General features: G+C 37.4%; 1 protein-coding gene across 1 annotated transcript; it reads right to left on the bottom strand.

Annotated features, from left to right (window-relative positions):
* Nucleotides 1–12,606: 12,606 nt before the first annotated feature.
* Nucleotides 12,607–19,012, bottom strand: si:ch1073-291c23.2 (uncharacterized protein LOC799862 homolog). Its single transcript, XM_060864376.1, has 7 exons — nt 18,860–19,012; nt 16,758–16,876; nt 16,157–16,267; nt 15,354–15,410; nt 14,984–15,136; nt 13,910–14,023; nt 12,607–13,128 (listed from the first exon to the last, which is right to left on the bottom strand). The coding sequence occupies exons 2-7, from the start codon at nt 16,872–16,874 to the stop codon at nt 13,090–13,092; spliced, it is 591 nt and encodes a 196-aa protein (XP_060720359.1). The 5' UTR covers nt 16,875–16,876; nt 18,860–19,012; the 3' UTR covers nt 12,607–13,089.
* Between the last annotated feature and the right edge of the window lie 2,283 nt (nt 19,013–21,295).

The raw sequence follows: 21,295 nt of genomic DNA, 5'->3' as shown, positions 1-21,295 counted from the left end.
CAAACCGGAAGCTGATGATGTTGTTTTCACACCTGCATTCCGACAATGTCGCTTGTCTGAATACGGGTGTGAAATAAAACTAAATTCAAGTTGTACGCTGTATACAAAAACTTAAATTTTAAAGTGTAGTTATGTAATTTTTTTATATAGTACTATTATTAATATAATAATACTAATAATAACAACGAGAAAACCCGTGTGTAAAATTAACTTCCGGTCTAATGCTTGTTTATATTTAGATGAACATCCTGTCAGGCATGTTGTGTATATATCTATGGTGGACACTCTTCGGGCCACCGTAGATAATGAGGGCGGAGTGTCGCGAATATGGGTGGGATTAGGGGCGTGGCTTATAAGGGGGGCACGGTGGCTTAGTGGTTAGCACGTTCGCCTCACACCGCCATCGCAGGGCACACACACTCTCATTCACTCACACACTACGGACAATTTTCCAGAGATGCCAGTCAACCTACCATGCATGTCTTTGGACCGGGGGTTTCCTCCGGGTACTCCGGTTTCCTCCCCCGGTCCAAAGACATGCATGGTAGGCACAGGCTCCCCGTGACCCGAGGTAGTTCGGATAAGCGGTAGAAGATGAATGAATGAATAATATAATATATATATAATATTGATAGTCAAGCCCCGAAGGGGCGTAGACAACTATTGTTATCGTTAGTTTTCTTCTTCTTCTTCATTCATCTTCTACCGCTTATCCGAACTACCTCGGGTCACGGGGAGCCTGTGCCTATCTCAGGCATTGGGCATCAAGGCAGGATACACCCTGGACGGAGTGCCAACCCAACAGAGTGTCACAGGGGACACACAGCACACACTCATTCACTCAGGACAATTCCAGAGATGCCAATCAACCTACCATGCATGTCTTTGAACCGGGGGAGGAAACCGGAGTACCTGGAGGAAAGAACATGCAACGGGGAGAACATGCAAACTCCACACACACAAGGTGGAGGCGGGAATCGAACCCCGAGGCGAACATGCTAACCACTAAGCCACCGTGCCACCAGGTCCACCAAGCTGCAACTGTTGGGCCCCTGAGCAAGACCCTTAACCCTCAATTGCTCAGTTGTGTTCACCCCTGTCCTGTTGTGAGATATTCCTGCCACAGACTCTGCTATATATAAACATGCAGCATGACATTGTAAGACATTTACTGCCAAACTGTGTATATTTTCGTAGCTCATTGCCTACATAGACCAGTGGATATAGTGGACTTAAGTGTGTATGTGGCAGCCTAATAATAATAATAATAATAATAGCTAATAATAGGACAAGGCTGCCCCAGGTGACTGTCACATGTGCCTGAGGCTAATTTTGAAAAAAAAATAAAATAAACAGGCCCCATGTGCAGAACAGCTGGTTGATTCTTTACCAAGGGACTTCCTGTCTGCTGACTGGTACATGGGATTTGGCTTTGAGTGCTTGACATGGAACTGCACGTACCAAGGCACACACGTACCAGAGCTCTAGCCATTAGGCACATTGATTTAGGGCACTGCATGTTTTTGTACTATACTTTTGAGCGTTAAAGAGATGTAATCGATAACTCCTGTAAATCTACTCACGATTGTAATAAAACTAAGATAATATGCAAACCTTTGTAAGTAGTTTAGGTTCTGTGGGTTTTGGAATGAAAAAAGCATGGATATATTTACCACATTTGCATAATAGTTCAATAGTTCAGTAGTAGATCTGTTCTGCCATTACTATGGAATTTTAGTATGGAACTTTTCTTGATCCTGGAAAAAATTCTGGGAACTCCTGGCTTAAATGGACTACTTTTAATCCCTGTATTTTATATCAAGGGACACTGTTTTATTAGCATGATACAGTCATTTACATGAAAGTATCCATTAATACATTTCATACAACCCCAGAAAAAGATATCTAAATTTGTAAACATGTAAAATATACGTATTAAAGGTAAAGATGAGTCCTTGAGATTACCACTCAATTTTTTTTTAGTTTTTTTTAAATGTATTATTTATTATTTTTTTTTAGTATTTATTTATTTGTAATGGCACAAGTTGTGAAGTCAGGGAAATAATTAACCATGGAAAAAAACTGCTTTTAGTGCAAATAATCGGATATTAATATTCATTCACACAAAACACAAACATGTTTTTAATCCAAGTGCCAAAATCCTAATCTGAATTTATAGCAGCTGTCAACAAACGCTTTAACGGCGTTGAACGCGCACGCGGGCTGAACACGCGCATCAGCACTGAGTGTTGTTGTCTATGGGGATCACAATGGATGTAAGTAACGTCTTCATTCATGTTTAATGCACTATATTGTGCTATTATAAATTTATACAGATAATAAAAAATACAACAAGATTATTGCATGCCTTTTTTGTACATATGGGATGATAAAATATGCTTATGGCCAGTATACATAAAAATTCCTAATTTTAGACACATGAAATGTTTCACATGTTTGTGCAAAGGAACAAAAATGAGTTGGAAAATAGAGACATGTGAATCTGTACTGCTTATCCTACAAAGGTTGTGAGTTCGATTCCCACGTCCACCAGGCTGCCACTGTTGGGCCCCTGAGCAAGGCCCTTAACCCTCAGTTGCTGAGTTGTATAAAAAAATGAGATGAAAATGTAAGTCAGTCTGGATAAGGGCAGAAATGTTAATTTAAATAAGTAAGTTAGGGTCACAAGGTAAGGGACACTCTGGACCGGATGTCAACCCTTCGTAGGTCATGATCACATACCAATCACTACAGGCAATTTAGAAATGCCAATCAGCCTACAATGCATGGCTTTGGACAGGAGGAGGCAACCAGAGTATCCCCCGAATCATGGAGTGAATATACACACAGAGCAGAAGTGAGAAATGAACTCCCAACCCCAGACATGCAAGTCCATACGCAACCTACTAAGCCCAATGTGGCCTTTATAAAGGTAGAGGAGTTTTTATGTTCTCCCTGTACTTCAGAAGTTTCCTCTAAGAGCTTAGTCTTGTATTATGCATTATTGGATGATTGGTATCTCTTGTAAGAAATAAAAATGTAAGAAAATAAAACAATGATGGTGAAAATCTTAATGAAGAACAAGAAGCTTATTCCGGCATAGCAGTGACAAAATACATGAAGTTCATCGGCGTCAGTAAGAACACAGGACAAATCCTGCTCAAGCATTTTATACTGTTTTCCCTCTTTGTAGTTTAAATGAGGTTCCGCATTGAATATGTATTGAACGTAAGAACCGAGTGTCTCCCAAATGTCTGGGATACACCTTTCTGTCTAGCCGGATGTCTTTAAATGTTAAATGACCAATGTCATGGTCACGTACACCTTGGCTTGGTATTGTTACAATTGTTATCAACCAAATGCTCACTTTAAATGGTAATCGCGGTCACGTAGATTTGTTTGTACTTGTACCCCGAGTGCTCTAGGATAGGCTCCAGACTCCACACAACCCTGTGTTGGATAAGTGGTACAGAATATGGATGAATATAAAACTTCTTCTTTGGTATCTGTTTGTTATATAATTACACATATAATAAATGTCAGTTATGACCAAAGCTTAAATGTTTGATTTTGACACAAATGTAACATAAGGGATAATAAACGCAAGTGATGATTCTTTTTTGCCACTAGATAAAAACTGAAGCTTTAACCAAACCTTCCCACGGCCTTGCTTTACTGAAAGAGCTTGACTTGCAGCGGAGAACAGGAACATTCTGTGACTGTGTGATACGTCTCCATATGCACCCCGACCAGCTATTTTTGGCCCATAAAAGTGTCCTTGCTGCCTTCAGTCCGGTGTTTGCCTGTCTCCTTCCTCACCATGGTTCCTTCATGGACTTAAATTCTCCTCTGCTCACCCCACAAACCCTGACTTTGCTTCTGGATTACATGTACACAGGCACATTGCCCCCAAAGAGTCATGAAGAGCCAGTTATATATGCAGCTTTCCATCTGCAGATGGAGCATCTACAGCATGCACTGACCTGCAGGAGGAAAGAGAACGAGCTCACACAGACTGGTGATTTAATTTTTTATAAAACCTATTTGATATTAATATATCAAACTAAACTACACATGCCAATTTTTTTTAATAAATTAATTTTTTTATAAATCCTTTTTGGGGGGCACGGTGGCTTAGTGGTTAGTACGTTCGCCTCACACCTCCAGGGTCGGGGTTCGATTCCCGCCTCCGCCTTGTGTGTGTGGAGTTTGCATGTTCTCCCCGTGCCTTGGGGGTTTCCTCCGGGTACTCCGGTTTCCTCCCCCTGTCCAAAGACATGCATGGTAGGTTGATTGGCATCCCTGGAAAATTGTCCCTAGTGTGTGATTGCGTGAGTGAATGAGAGTGTGTGTGTGCCCTGCGATGGGTTGGCACTCCGTCCAGGGTGTATCCTGCCTTGATGCCCAATGATGCCTGAGATAGGCACAGGCTCCCCGTGACCCGAGGTAGTTCGGATAAGCGGTAGAAGATGAATGAATAAATCCTTTTTTACTGCCTAAAGAAGTTTGTGTAACTTTATTTTCATTACATTTTTCATTTCATTTCATTTTCATTTCATTTTTTGTTTTCATCATGTAAGAGTATGCAAAATTTGTACTCGGGTGTACATTTGTACATGTAACTTTTCTACATTATTTCTCCAGGTAATGATCAAGCCAACAAAACGAGAGGATTTACAGAGCATGAGCCTTTAGATAAGACTCTTGTATCTTCATCAACTTTTCCGTGCTGCTCAGACCAGCCAAGATCATCCACACCAAACTATAAGTTTGTACCAGTTATATGCCACCTCAAGTCAACAGGAAACAATAGTCTTCCACTACAAACCCTCTGTCTCGAGCAAACCCTTGATAAGGTCTCAGAGGCCAAAAAACAGCCTCAGAGCTCAGAGATTCTATCAGAGTCAAAACATGACAAGACTGAGAATTGGGATCATGACATGCCAAGTGTTGGTGCTGAGAACGTTGAACAGTCTTATAACTCCTGCAAGAGTGGACAGTTTCAATCCAGTGGCTCTCAGAACATTACACATATCCATTCAAACACTGATAATAAAGATCAGTGTGTGCACAGGGAAAACACCAGAAGTAAACATTCATCTCCAGAACCTGACTGTAGAAAAAGTGACAATAGTGATTCAGATGTGGAAGTTAATCCTTCTGAATCAGAAAAACATGTACCAGGAATTTTCTCAGACATGCTTAGTGAGAAAAAGTCATACAACACCAGTGACAACAACTCTGAGACCACATCTCAGGCTTTTAGTCAGCATATGACCAAAAGTCTTAAAAGAGAAGCCGGTTTATATTTTGAAAATTCTAGCAGTACTGACACAAATGTAATATATTGTAAAGGCCAATATTATGCTCCAACATCAGAAAAAGTTGCACTGGGTGAAAAATCTCCAAAAACCTATAATGATTGCTGTGAATTCTCAAATCTGAGGAAACACGGTGTAAATGCCTATCATGGACACTTAAGATGCCATTTCCTCCCAGAATTAAACAATTCAATTAGTGACGTGACATGCCAAGGGCCAAATGCGGAACTAAACCACAGCTCTGATGTTCTAGAGACAATAGACATGGCAGAGATATTACTCTCAACCAGAAAGCGACTAAATTCTGTATCCCACCATCATTCAAATACACATCGGTTCCAGTGCTCGGTGCCAGACTGTGAGAAAGCCTTCAGCCAGCGCGGCTCCTTGAATAGACACATGCGTTCACACCTGGGCATTCGTCCTTACTCCTGTCCTCTCTGCACCATGACTTTTTCCAGACAGTACAGGGTGACTGAGCACATGCGTGTCCACCAGAGATGTGAGGACCCACCTTAATCCTTATGTCCTTAGGTGATACTATACGTAAAATTATTGCGTTACTCAAATTTGGTATATTCAGAGCTTGTGTCCAAAATATTGTGTCCAACTCTGGTTCAATATTCTGCAATGTTCTGCAGAGTTGAGTATTATTTTTGGTTGTAATATAGCCGAATATGTGCTCATTTAAGCTTGGTAATCAGCTTGTTGAATAGACGAGGCATAAATAGTGTAGGAACGTTCATGCAGATTTCAACTATTTTCTGTAACCGCTGATCAGTGACCTCCTGGTGTGTCTAGAGCTCAGACATAGTCACAAACTACTTCACACTGTCTTGTCAATCCACTTGCTGACGTTTTTAGGAAGTGGAAGGAAACCTGGACAAACATAGGCAGAACATGTAAAACTCGACCAAGACACTGGATCTGTGAGGCAGCAGCACTACTCACGACGCTATTTGTAGATGTCATTAATGGTTATATTAGATGTAATCAAGGCAGTTTATTTGATTTGTTGCTACCAGCCTTTGAAAACGACCAGGATGAGCTGGAACACTTTAAGACAATAAAGCCATTGACTTAAAACCATTTATCAGTTACAATGCATAATTCATCAAAGCCGATTTCATCATTTCGTGTGTGTGTGTGTGTGTGTGTGTGTTTGTGTAAATTTGAAAGTGACATTTAAACAGCTTTTTGATTGGTGGTTAAATAAACAAAGCTCAGACATCGTTAAGAATAAAATGGCACATGATGATAATTATAATTGTGCGTTTCAGAGTGTTATATTAAATATATAGTAGGATTTATGGTCTATATGTAATTTGTCAGTGTGAATCAGAGACAAAGCTGTAGATCTTAATAGTTATTGACTTGAATTTGTCTTGGACAGATTAAACCCCATAGCTATGCTATTTAAAGACGCCTGGCTGTCAGACATACTACATTAACAATCAGAGATTATTAACAAAATGTGAACAAAACACAATGTGATTCTGATCTCTTTCACTTTACTCTTTTTTTTCCTCAAAGTTCTCTGATGTGACTTATCTCAAGACATCCTTCTGAAAAAGGGAAAGCTTGAAACATCTGTGTGCAATCCACACAATGTTCATAACAGCTTTTCTTCACTTCTTAACTCTCTCAAGTCTTTTTCATTACCTTTCTCACAAATGTAATTTTTTTTAATATAGCACTTTTGACATCAGAAAACAAAAACCCCTTTAAAGGAATCCAGACATAGATGTAGCTTCCCAGTGAACAAGCCACATGTGACACTGGCAAGAAAAAATTCCTGAAATAACCATTTTTTGAGCCACAATCCAAAGGGATCCATCCTCTTCCTTGTGATAGTGGATAGTCACACTGTACCACTGAGCGTGATAAAACGATCTCAATTTCAAGCATCCTGTTTTTATCTTTAAATCTATAGTATTCAAGTGAAATCATCCACTGAACCAGTTAATAAATTTGGGCTTAAACTATTTTCAGCAAGTTCAATCTTTAAGCTATTCAAGCGAGACATCCACACAGCCAGTATGCGATCATCCACAACCATTTTCAGGCTATCCCCCTTTCAGCAGCGGCAGTGATTCTCAGGTGTAGGAAGAACTAAGCAGCATCAGCTTGAGGGCAGAACTCATCAGGCAGCACTGGTACTGTAATGTGTAATATTTTTCCTCCATCTCTGCTTTTACTACAATATATTGTCTTTATTCTCATATCTAATCAGTCATCACATCATTATCATGCTTTTGTTCTTCTACAGAAGAAATTCTGCAGCTTCACTAGCAATCCAACCCCTTAACCTTCCTCTGTTTTTATCACTCCATTGGTGAATGACTCCATAATATCCGGTCACAAAATGTCCTGCCTACCTCAGACTTCAGCAGTTACTGACTGGTATCACTTCACTTTTGAATCACTTTTGAATCACACAGCTGATGCCATTAAGGTCTGATGCAATTACATAGATTAGCAAATGATTGGTACTGTACTTCTTGATCTCTCAGCAGCCTCTGATGTGGTTGATCACAGGATTGGAAACTAAATCCCTGCATGACTGAGATTCTATTCAACCCATGGAGATGCACTGCCATGGCGAGATCTTGTCATCTTCCTGGAAAACTTTTGAGACACACGCCATCTGATAATGCATGAAACCTTGGTGTGATTCTGGACAACAAGCTCTTATTCTCTGCTTGTGTTGATACTCTTACTCCAGAATATCATTCTCTTCACTCGGATGCTCTTTTTAGCCTGGGACTGCTGTAACTCCAGGCAGGTTTGCTTTTGTGCACCACCAAAACCAAATGTTCTCCTAGACCATTGTTAAGCATTTGTAAGCTTTCCTGAAATGCCAAAATTGAAAACCTTCAGCATGTATTAATAATAATAATAATAATATGTGGACGTTATATGTATTAAAACACTTAAAAAAGTACTGGCTCTAAACCATGTACCCTTTGAAACACAAATCGTCTTGCGCCATCACCAGGTAGTGAAATGAACTTCCCCTGGCTGAGCATCTGATTCACACAAAAAAAAAAAAATCATTATTAGTATTTATGTTCTGCTTTGCAATTTTTTTTTTATTTTTTTTTATTTTTTTTTTTAAATCTATTTATTCTCAGCACACCCATATTTATGTGATTACTTTTGAACCTCACAATTCCAATTATTTTAAATGAATAAAAATCTGTCTAGAGTTTACATTTACATTTCTTGGATACATTTTCATGAACGACAGCCAGTGTGTGTATGTGTATGTGTATTAAATTGTGGCTATAAGAATTACATTGCCTTTAATATAGGAATATATTCACAATATTTATTTAATCTTTTTTTTTTTTTGATGGAATGGATTATTTTTTATTTCCACACTCTCCGATAAAAAGAAAACACTCTTGCAAGAACAGAACTATTCATTATTGTGTCACACCTTTCTAGACTATGCAGATTAATCACACAACTTAAAGGGATTAGTCAATGGTGTAAATAGTAATGACATCATTTGTGTACTGATAAATTAAGTTGTTCGTAGATTGCGGTTTGGGACAAAGCGAAAAAAAAGTGAAAATTTCCACCCGATAGAACCGTGTTCAGTATGCAGAAATACACACACACCCAGTTGACATTAGCGTTCTAAATAAACAATATACATTTCAAGAACAAACAAGGACAAACTGCATACCTATCACTGACTTTGATCTTTCAAATCATTTAAACAGCAAATGAAAGAATTTAGATTCTTTAAAAAAAAAAAAGAATTTTTTGAAAAAATGCAAAAAAAAAAAAAAAAAAATCATTTCACATTCCTTGATTAGTCTCCACTTTGATGTTATGATAATCTCCACTATTCTAGAAAATCTTCCACTGTAGTTTGAAGCATAGCTGTGGGAATTTGCCCAATCATCCACCAGAGCAATAGCAAAGTCAGGTACTGATTCTGAGACCTGGGGCACAACCAAAGGTGTTCAGGTTGACTGTGGAATTGTCGTACTAGGACATGTTTGAAATAATGCTAGAGTATACAAAAACATTCGCAAACAGTCAACTATCCGCAAACCTTTGGACACGTAGTGTATATTATTTTCTCACTCCCTTGTTTGATTTCTTTTAAACTCTCTCATACCTGTATTTGGTTACCAACTGTTGCCCGTCACCATGTAGTCACACTACTTTAAAGCCTAAATTTAGAGCATGATGTCTTGATCTGATCTGACAGCTCTGATGCTACACCCCTGACACAGAAAAGACTGTATGATACTATTCTAAGTTTCTCAGGGCAACACCTTAAGAACACATTTTGTTACAGAATGTTTTTGTTGCCTGGTTAAATAATAATAATGATATATAATATGTGGAACACGTGATATAATAATAATAATAATAATAATAATAATAATAATATATATATATATATATATATATATATATATATATATATATATATATATATATAAATTTGATATATTTGACATATATTGTAAAACATATATATATATATAAAATGTTTTACAATATATGTCAAATATATCAAATTTATATTCTGCTAGAATTAATGGGTTGTTGTTGTCATCCTTCAGTTGCTACCTGTTTGCCACCACAGATCACCCAATCCATTTATTTGATTTTGGGACAGGTTTTATGCCAGATGTCCTTCCTGTCCTTCCCTCCCATTTTGTCCATACTTGGGACTAGCAGTGAGATTTAACCCCTCAGTGCTATAATAAAAGGTTAATTAATAAAAGTAATATTTGATTAAATAGTGTTGAAGCTTTTGTATAATTAAAGGGGTGTTAATATATACAAATTAACACTAATGTTATACTATAGTGTCAGAAAACTCTGTAAAGCCCAATGAAATATAGGCTTTTTTCAAAAAGTTTGTAATAACTGGAATTTCTCTTTGTCTTAAAGGGCTTAGCACTTTAAAATGTGTATTTAGTCGGATAGTTAGGATTCAAGTGCAGAGTTGATTATTGATTATTATACAATCCAAGCAAACAAAGCTGAAACACTGACGGTTGTTTCAGTGAAGTGAGACAGGCAAAGGTCAAAACATGATCAGTGATTAAATAACAAAACAAGACAATCCGAACAGTAGTCTGTTAAACAGGGCAAAGATTAAAACATCACAAGGGATTAAATAATAATAGCAAGTATGCATTAAAGGAAGGTGTTTTGTATGTTCTGTATGAAGCTGTTAATACATGTTAGTCCTTTATTATAATACACGTTCGTCCTTTATTATTGGGCCCAAGGTAGGGCCCAAGGTAGGGCCCAAGGACTACACAATGGATAGGATGCCAATGCATCGACATGCACATTCTCACACTTATTTAAACCTAGGGACATTTAGAGTACTGTACACATTCTGACATATTTTTGGAGATGGATGAAACCGGAGAATTCAGAGGAAAAACATGAAGACATTCCCATTAGCGGTACTTAACCTTAATAAATTTGGCTAAAGAGCCAGAAACCCTGCATTTATTTATCGAAGGATTTTACCAATAGACATAGGGTGTCTTTCATTCTACTTGGGTCACTTTAATTGTTCTTTAATTGTTTAATCGTAGACATCAGTATCAGCACTGCAAACTCCAGCTAAGAGAACATACCGTGACCTACAAGTCATCGTCCTACTAATTACACACCACACACTCACACCCGTTTCCAATCACAGAACACCTGTTTTTGACTTTTGACTCAAATTTATGGATCTGTTTGCTATTGCTCTCACTGAAGCTGCCTGACCTGAACTGTGGCCTCGCATTCTCAGTATGTGTGGAAACCCGCCAAAAAAAACCAAAACAAAACATTTTTTTGTAATTACATTTTTATTATTATATAGCATCTATAAAAACTTCCCAAAATGTATTTTAAAAATGTAATAAAATATTAAGCAAATTTATAACGAAATGCCTATTAAATTTATTATGTAGAATCTAGGGAACTCGATTAAATCATATTCAAAGTGCAAATTGCTGTCCTCAAACTGTCACTGACAAATTCAGGTTTAGGGACACTGATTTGTTCCACTACAGAGGTTAGTCTTACTAAAGTGTGCCTTCTACTGTTTGGAATAATAATTACATTTATTTAGTTCCTGTCTGGGGGGCACGGTGGCTTAGTGGTTAGCACGTTCGCCTCACACCTCCAGGGTTGGGGGTTCGATTCCCGCCTCTGCCTTGTGTGTGTGGAGTTTGCATGTTCTCCCCGTGCCTCGGGGGTTTCCTCTGAGTACTCCGGTTTCCTCCCCCGGTCCAAAGACATGCATGGTAGGTCGATTGGCATCTCTGGAAAATTGTCCGTAGTGTGTGATTGCTTGAGTGAATGAGAGTGTGTGTGTGTGTCCTGCGATGGGTTGGCACTCCTTCCAGGGTGTATCCTGCCTTGATGCCCGATGACGCCTGAGATGACGGCACAGGCTCACAAATCTCCATTAGTGCTCAGGTGTTTAGCTGATTGCTGTTACTTTGGAGTTTCATTTAATAACATTTATTTCAGCTTGTTATATTGTACTGAAGCATCTGGATATAATTGTACAAAGTACGGTAACATGGCAAACTCAGTTGATGATCTATGTGTAGAGTTTTTAATACAAGCAGAGTCTAATAATCATAAACAGGCAAATGTCAAAGCACTCCCAGGTATGACAAGGCAAATTTCTAATCTAATTAGTAGTCTGATTAAAAAACAAAGGTGAGTCATGATGAACAGTTCATTACTTTAAATGGTAATAGGAATGACATCATAAAATCTATGCTAATTAGAATGTGGAACTAGAAAGCTAGAAATTGTGACCTCTGCTGGTGAGGAAGCATAATGTCTTGGGTTTGTGTTATATCAAGAGGATTGTTCTAACAATAGACTTTTCCCATAAACTTCTCTTCTACAAATCATACATTGGTGTACCTTGGTATAAAGAACATATAAACATTGTTCGTATATTAAGTTGTTGCTAACTAGGTAGCTTACTGTTATCGAGTAAACCAGATGGCTGCTGGAAATTGCTGATTAATTAATACAACGTCTGGTAAAGAGGGTTAGTCTTTTCCGCATTCAATTATGTTAAATATCAGAGTCAATCTTTTTAAAAAGCTGTTATAAGCAGGTATGGAATTATGAAAAGCATAACACTAGGTTGGACGGAAAGGTTGATTGATGTTATAATGTTTACTGAGATAAATAAGAGCATTGGATTAAAGCTGTTCTGCTGATTAAAGCTATTTCTCTGACAACTGAGAGCAATGCATGAGATGGAAATGCAAATATATTGATTATACAAAAATGCATTTATTATACTCGGCTGTTTACATCAAAACAACATCATTGTTTTGTTAGTTTCGTTTCATACAAAAGATTACTGGGCAATACACACATCCATATGTGAATTAGTAGTGTTTAAGTGTAGGTTATAGTGAAATGTCTCGCATTTCAATTGTTTGTTTTTTTTTTAATGCCAAGAAGTACAGAATAGTAAAATATGAATTTGCTTCACGGTCATTGCAGAGGCTAAAAGCCATTCTAACAAGACTTTTTCACAGTCGTTATTTCTCGCAATCATACAGTGAGGCCTGAATGTCTGAGTAATTTAAACAAATTAACAACTGAACCACTTTCAGTTTGGTTTCTGTTTACACTGTCAAATAACCTGGTATTTGAAGTTTTCTTGATGACAGCTACGTGATGAGCTGAATTCTATGACTACTATTTCTGATATGAATCACAGACTGGTGTTTGGTGTTCACCCGGGATCTCACTCTGCTGAAGGTGGATAACGCATCACCACGAACATCTACAGAGAGAGCAAGAGAGAGAGATGTGGTTTTATCACTGTGTGTGGTTCACTCAATATTAAATCCTTATTCAATTTTGTATGTTATACCAATGTATCTTATAATTCCTCATGATATTTTTGCACATTCTGAAGCAATTCTACCTTATGTGTGTTTGTCTGTGTATTATTATTATCTACCTCATTATGTAGAATGACTGAGTTTCAACCTACATATGAAATTGATGATCATGTTTGGTATAATTGCTTTATCATACACCTGACACTGAGACAACAAAATCTCTGACTTTTTGAAAGTGAACAAAGTGTGTAAGATGCTAGTTTGAAGCCAAAGGGTGGTTACACCAAATTGATTTCATTTTTCTTCTGTTTACACACTCGCATTTTGTAAATAGATAAAAAGAAACAATTAATAAGAGGCAGTTTCTTCACTTTTGCACAGTAGATAGATAGATAGATAGATAGATAGATATGCTGTAGAGAGTACTTTTCTACTTATATACGTAACTAATATCTATCTACTTAACTCATATACTAATATATACTTGTATTATCACCTAGTTTTCTTGTTTTTTCTCCAGAATGTACAGCAAAAACACACGATTTTCATTTGAAACTTATCATTATTATAATGTTTTATTATATAAATATTATAAACATTATAAACTGTTATAGATTTTATTCTAATGTGGTAACTGCATTACTCACATCCTACTGTAACTAAGCTAAAGAAAATGTTTAGATGGAGAGGTGACAGGGAATTAAGGAAGTTGCTCTTAACCTTTGATTGACTTGAGCGCAGCGCCAGACGAGCAAACACCGACATGGAGATTAGAATCACTCCTGCCACCAAGCTGTGGAATAGGAACACGGCTTCCAGTCTGTAGTGCAGCACCTGAGCAATTAGTAACATTTCATGTTTCTAGTAAAGGTCTCATGTTTATAGGCCTATGGTTCAGAAATCTTATATATTACATATTTACATGCACTAATGTTGGGGTGGAATGGTATAATGACATTTTCTGAATCATATTTTTCTGAATATTGTTGTATCTCTTTGTAAATAATTTGTATTTTCTTAGAGCCCACTTTATCCTGGGTATCCAGGGATGATCTAGAGTTTATCCAACAACAGTATGTGCATGGGAGATGGGATGTCCGACCACTGCAAGGCATCATATAACCTATTGTTAAAGTTCATTCATTCATTCATTCATCTTCAACCGCTTATCCGAACTACCTCGGGTCACGGGGAGCCTGTGCCTATCTCAGGCGTCATTGGGCATCAAGGCAGGATACACCCTGGACGGAGTGCCAACCCATCGCAGGGCACACACACACACTCATTCACTCACACACTCACACACTAGGGACAATTTTCCAGAGATGCCAATCAACCTACCATGCATGTCTTTGGACCGGGGGAGGAAACCGGAGTACCCGGAGGAAACCCGGAGGAGAACATGCAAACTCCACACACACAAGGTGGAGGCGGGAATCGAACCCGACCCTGGAGGTGTGAGGTGAACGTGCTAACCACTAAGCCACCGTGCCCCCCCATTGTTAAAGTTACAGATGGATATATAGCTCTATGCTTACGTGCTATAAAGATCTATATTGTTTACCTCTATACTAGAACAGCCATGATGAAATCATCAATGTTCTTGAAGAGTTTTAACCCTATTGGGGCTTAAAATAAGCTACAGGTATGTAGTACTATAGAATTAGAGTAAAATTGAAACAAACAAAGAAATGAAATTTGGAGGATTTTTAAAAAACTGTTTTACAGATACAAGTATCGTATTCTACTGTAAGTCTTATTTCTTACATAAGTCTTCTGTTTCTGATAACTTACATAATGTTCAGTTTCCAGGTCAGTGTCATTGTAATTGTAATAATCTTGAGCAATATATAATTGAGAGCTCAAGACTAAAACTTTGATAAATTTTATAGCACCAACTATAGTTCCCAGTATTGAGATGATACTAAACGCAAGACTTATTGTCACCTGCAAGAAAAAGAAAAGAAAAAAAATCAAATGAATAAACTTAATATAATGTATTCATTTCATAATGAACAAAATTACATTATTATACTGTACATTTATTTATTTTATTTTGTAACTATTCAAAAACTCATTTAGAAAAAAAGTCATTTAGAAAGAGATGAATGTAACTCCAGAGACATGTTCTGGAAATTTAAGGGATTAAGACTTATATACTCACGATCTTTTTCGTGGTGTTGCGTTCTGACTGTATGTAGAGAACACCGCAAATAAAGTACTGCAAAGCAGAAGATACACATTAGTAAGTGTTTAAGTAAATCACACAGATAAGCGTTCGATTGTGTGTTCTTCTAACACAAAGAACATGAAGATGTAACACTATCAAAAAACTATTTTAAATTAAATGTATAATGAAAATAATGTCATTTATAATGTAGAAGCTGAATTTCATTAATCACTGGATTTTTTGCAAACAAAAAAAACTCACTGTGTTACAAGCATGAATGTGCTTTCTCTTCTTTTAAGCTCTTATACAGCATATCTCCTAAAGTCCTTCCATCTCTTTGTCATTGAGGAGCACGTCTATGCAATTGTCCTCATCCTGGCTAAAATAAGTTTGTATTGTTTGTATCTATGCTTGATGATTTAAAGATGGAAACATTCATGCAGTTAAATCCAGCACTACTTCTGCATCATCTATTTAAACCGTGTATAAAGAACAATTGGGCAGATGCTTTATAAACTGGGTAAATCTATGGAAGTTGTTTGGGATGTATGGAAAATGGGTATAATGCAGTTAATTCAGTGTTAAATCAGACCTCTCAGACATAAAACACGCCACAGAATCTATTGGAAACTGATTAAATATAAAATTCACAGTTCTATCTATCGACCCTTCTCCCTTCTATCTATCGACCTTTAAGTACTATTTTATGTTTATATATATATATATATATATATATATAATATATATATATATATTGCTTTATATATATATAAAGCAAAGCAAAATAAAGTATTTACCATGGTGCCCAGCCAAAAGGGGCTATACATATCTGTTGATGATTCCAAAACGTCCTCATTCACAGGAATCCCGAACAAGAACATACACAAGCCAAGGAACAAGAGGACAATCTTGTAGATAAGAAAAAGAGGAAAACATATCTGAAAATTTTACCTTTTTAATTTTAAATTTAATTTTTATTTTTATTTTTTTTTTTATTTATTTATTTATTTTTTTTTATAGCTTGTATGATTGTATGAAGAGTCAAATAAAAATTTTGGTTCAACCAAACATCGCAAATGTGTACAAATTTTATTCAGTTCTTATTGAAAGGTTTTGAATGATTACTAAGATTTGGGGTTTTATACTGGTCATTTAGCTTTCTACATCTTTTGCATTTACTAAAAAAAGAAAAGTTGAGCACAAATAATTTTGTGTAAATAAAAGTTTATAGCTTGGATGTGGGTTTACTTGACAAAGATGTTCTTAAGTCTTCACTTGTGTAAAATTCAACATAATCACTCTGCCTAAATTAAATTCCTATGAATTCTTTGTCTCCGGACCTCGTGATGTTTATACAATTTGATACAATCAGAATTGTGTGGCTGTTTGCTCTCTCACCCCAACTGTTTTTGGCTCTCCTCTGAGGAAGCGGTGTAGAGGTTTAGTGCCACCAGCAATTTGTGTGCTTGGGCCCTCAGTCATTCTCATAGGCTCGATACCTGCATTTGTGTCCATCTCTGTGAAGATTTTGTTAAAAACAAATTGAGTAGAACATTTCAGACGCTGAGCTGGTTGAAGTTGAGAAATGGTCTGACAAACAAAAAACATCCTATTTTGTGAAGAATCTGCAGGCTGATGAAAGAGATCAGAGGAGAATGGACCAGACTGGTCTGAGCTGACAGAAAGGATATAGTGACTCACTCACTCATTTTCTACCGCTTATCCGAACTACCTCGGGTTACGGGGGAGCTCAGGCGTCATTGGGCATCAAGGCAGGATACACCCTGGTTGGAGTGCCAACCGATCGCAGGGCACACACACACACACACACACTCTTATTCACTTACACACTACGGACAATTTTCCAGAGAAGCCAATCAACCTACCATGCATGTCTTTGGACCGGGGGAGGAAACCGGAGTACCCGGAGGAAACACCCGAGGCACAGGGAGAACATGCAAACTCCACACACACACAAGGCGGAGGCGGGACTCAAACCACCAACCCTGGAGGTGTGAGGCGAACGTGCTAACCACTAAACCACCGTGGTCAGGTTCCACCCTTGTCAGTCAAGACCAAGAATCTGAAGCTATCATGAGCATAGACTTGGACACAAACTGGACAGTTGAAGATTAGACCAAGTGATGTTTATGCTAATCTTCAACTGCCTGGTTTCTGTGATTGCCTTTGAACCCGATATGTTCTTCTGCTGTCTTAATTCATCCTTCTCAAGTTCAATATTTTGTTCACACTGAGATGCTTTTCTGCTCACCACAGTTGTAAAGAGTGACTATAAATGATCTCATAAAAGATTTTCCTCTGATTTCTCTTATCCGCGAGGTATTTCCACCCACAGAACTGCAGCTCACTCTATATTTTTTATTTTTCACACCTTTCTTTCTTTTTTCACACCAGTCCATCTAGGAAGAACAATGATACCACATTTAAAGTCACAGAGACTCTTTAAAAAAAAACATTTACCATTTAACCAAACATTTACCTCCAATTGCTTTTTACCTCCTATCCAGCCTGGATGTTTGCATTATTAATTTGTGCTGCTGTAATTAGATTGTAGCCAACTGAGGTAACATAGCATTAGTTAGCTAGCAATGTTTATGTTTATAAAGTTTGAGTTAAATGATTATTTATATTAACAGACCCAACTGAAATGTTACAATGTTCTGACTCACTAACGTACAAACGTACTCAACAACTTATCATTTGGATTTGCAGGAAGAATGATTTCACTTTAATTCATTCATTTTTCCCAGCAAAATCTAAAAATGCTTTATGATAAGCTTATTAGATTCAGAATACTGATTTATTAGCAAAGCCATTAAATGTCAATCTCGTATATATCCTATTTTCCCCAATTTACTCATTGCATTTCCCACCAACTGGGTATTTCTTCCCTCCTCTAGGTGTCTGAGTCCTGACATGTGCTTACTCTTAGACAGGTGAATGCAATTTATCTTCTGCAAAGGGCAGTGAACATGTTTGAGGAGACACAGTAACCTGAAATATGGGTCAGTGCTAATTTTCACTCACTTCCTGGCTCAGGAAGGCACAATTCAATTCTGTAACTGTATCTACCAGATCTTTCTGTTTTAAAACATTAATCCTGCTTATCTGTTTAGTAATACAGCTATTCCCAAGACTGAAGGTTAAGATATACAGTATGTGTGAAATTCTGCAACTCTTTTCCAATTTTTGGGGATCTCAAAGTTTGCCTGCTTTTGATAAGATGCTATTGATGAAATTAATTCAAAGTTTTTAAAAAGTCAAAGTTTATGATCACAAGACTTTCGTGTTCATGCGAATGGGTTCATGCTTCTGCTTCAGAGCTGTTCGAGGATGTTTCTAACTTTGAGTTCACTTACACTCCAGACCTGACATTACACATTACATTTGAAATGTAACACATCTGAACAATCCCAACAAGAACATTCTGACTGCAGTGATATATCCTAAAATTTGCAAGAAAACAAAATGTAACATACCTTCAACTGTCTGTGGGTGAGGTGCGCAGATTTTAGTGTTTCACAACAGAAAAGAGGGGGAGGAGGGAAGGGGGGATGGTAAAAAAGTGGGACGAGTAGAGGACGGGGTGGAGATTGGGACAGAATGTTTGAGATTGTGTGCTTGTGTGTGTGTGTGTGTGTGTGTGTGTGTGTTATTCCAAAAGCTTTGCATGAACATTAGAGTAGCACACGTCAGTTAAATGTGGAAAACAGGAAATGGTGTAAGGTTAGGAGAGAGAGAAAGAGAAAAAGAGAGAGAGAGAGAGAGAGAGAGAGAGAGAGAGAGAGAGAGAGAGAGAGAGAGAGAGAGGGGTGAATAGAGGATGTAAACAAAACCACTGGAGTAGTGAAGTGACACGATACAGCTGGCTCTCAGAGCCAAAGGCATTTATGGTTTAAGTTGATACAGATGTTGATTTCCAGATGTTCAGTACTCTGCTTTGTTGAACACTAGGAATTAATGATAATGCCATGTAATCGGGAATGAAAAGTTAATACAGTTTATGATTATACATACATGATTGAAATTTACCTTCAATAACTAATGAAGTTTACAAATCTTTAAAAAAAAAATCCATATACAATTTGTGAAGATGATTATAGATTAAATAAGTAAAACAAAAAACTTTTTTGAAATGACTTAAATGCTGAATGTCCAATGAACCTTATAGGTTCTAAAATCGTAAAGTCAAGACGTTATTTTTTTCAGTGTGACTGAGGATATGGACTAACCCCCTCAACAGAGCTCTTTTTGTTCACTGTAAATAACATTCCTCAAATTTCCTGGGAGCTTCTCCTCTGATTCCACCCAAGTGACTGCACACAGCTGTAGAGGAAACTTTTATTAACTCTATTATATGAGCATGTTCTGAAGGGACTTGCTAGTTGGTTTAAATATAGGTTTGGATTTATTTGAATAAAATTGGAGCCAAGCATTAGGAGATAAGAGTTTGATGAAGAGACCAGCGATGGTTCTCAGACTGACTCTTAAATGGATGTTATGATATGCTCATGTTTTATACAACAATTCATGCTGGAAAAGTGTGACCGGTGGAGATCTAGAAAAATATGTCTCTACTGTTGACCCGGGCAAAATGAATGTATAATTCTCCTTTGCTCAAAGACAATGGTTAAATAACAAAGTAGGTTATTCTAGGTAGGTAGGTAGGTAGTTAGGTAGGTAGATAGATAGATAGATAGATAGAGAGATAGATAGATAGATAGATAGATAGATAGATAGATAGATAGATAGATAGATAGATAGACATTTAGTGTAACAATATCTTCTTCTACTTTTGGCTTTTCCCTTTAAGGGTCACCACAACGAATCATCAGTTTCCACCTAACTCGATCCTCTTGGCATCCTGTATTCTCGCACCAGTTAAATTCATGTCCTTATTTAACACCTTGTATCTATGTATCTCCTCTTTGTCCTTCCTTGACCACTTACCTGGCAGCACCATCTCCAACATCCTTGTACCAATATAATCATCTCCCTCCTCTGTACATGTCCAAACCATCTCAATCTAGCCTCTCTGACCTTGTCCCCAAAACAGCCAACCTGAGCTGTCCCTCTGATGTGCTTGTTCCTAATCCATCCTCATCACTCCTAAAGAGAACCTCAACATCCTCATCTCTGCTACCTCCATCTCTGCCTCATGTTTTTTCCTCACTGCTACAGTCTCTAACCCATACAGCATAGCTGGTCTTGCACACCTTTCCTTATCTTGCTGACACTCTTCTCTCCCACAACACTCCTGACACTTTTCTCCACCCACTCCAATCATGTAGCACCAGGGTAATACATTTATGTAGATACAGGTCAAGAACTTCAATTAATGATCACATCAAAAAGTTAGGAGGAAAATATAATCTCAGTTACTTTAAATATACCTCAACATAAAAAGACCGCCAGGAGAATTTTCCAGGCTTCATCGGTTGAGATTGTGCCTAGTGTAGCCTCAGATTCCTAGATGGAACCGAGATAATTTTCTGCTCAGTCGTGGTAAAGAATCCTGCCATCTTAAACCAGTCTAGTCATTCTCCTCTTACCCCTCACCATTGCCTTTTTCCTAGGAGATCGTCAGTTTCTAAAATACTCAAATCAGCTTGTCTGGTTCCAACAATCATGCCACAATCAAGTCAGTAAGATCATATTAATTAATTACCCATTCTGATGATGAGAGCATTAACTCAAGCTTAAAATAACAAAAGATGTAAAACCACCTGTTTCAGCGATAAGGATTTATTAAAATAATTCAATTGGAATTCCTTTTGCTGTGATAAAAGCTGACAAAAAAAAAGCATACTAATAAATCTCATTAATATTAGCACAAGTAAGAGTTTTTGACTAAAGTTTCTGACAACGGTCAGTGTTAATCCAGTGCTGTACACATGAGACTGTCACACTTGCAT

Source organism: Tachysurus vachellii, chromosome 2, assembly GCF_030014155.1.
Source record: "Tachysurus vachellii isolate PV-2020 chromosome 2, HZAU_Pvac_v1, whole genome shotgun sequence".
Taxonomy (NCBI): domain Eukaryota; kingdom Metazoa; phylum Chordata; class Actinopteri; order Siluriformes; family Bagridae; genus Tachysurus; species Tachysurus vachellii.
The sequence above is the reverse complement of the archived record's forward strand: the minus strand, read 5'-3'. Positions and strand labels throughout refer to the sequence as shown.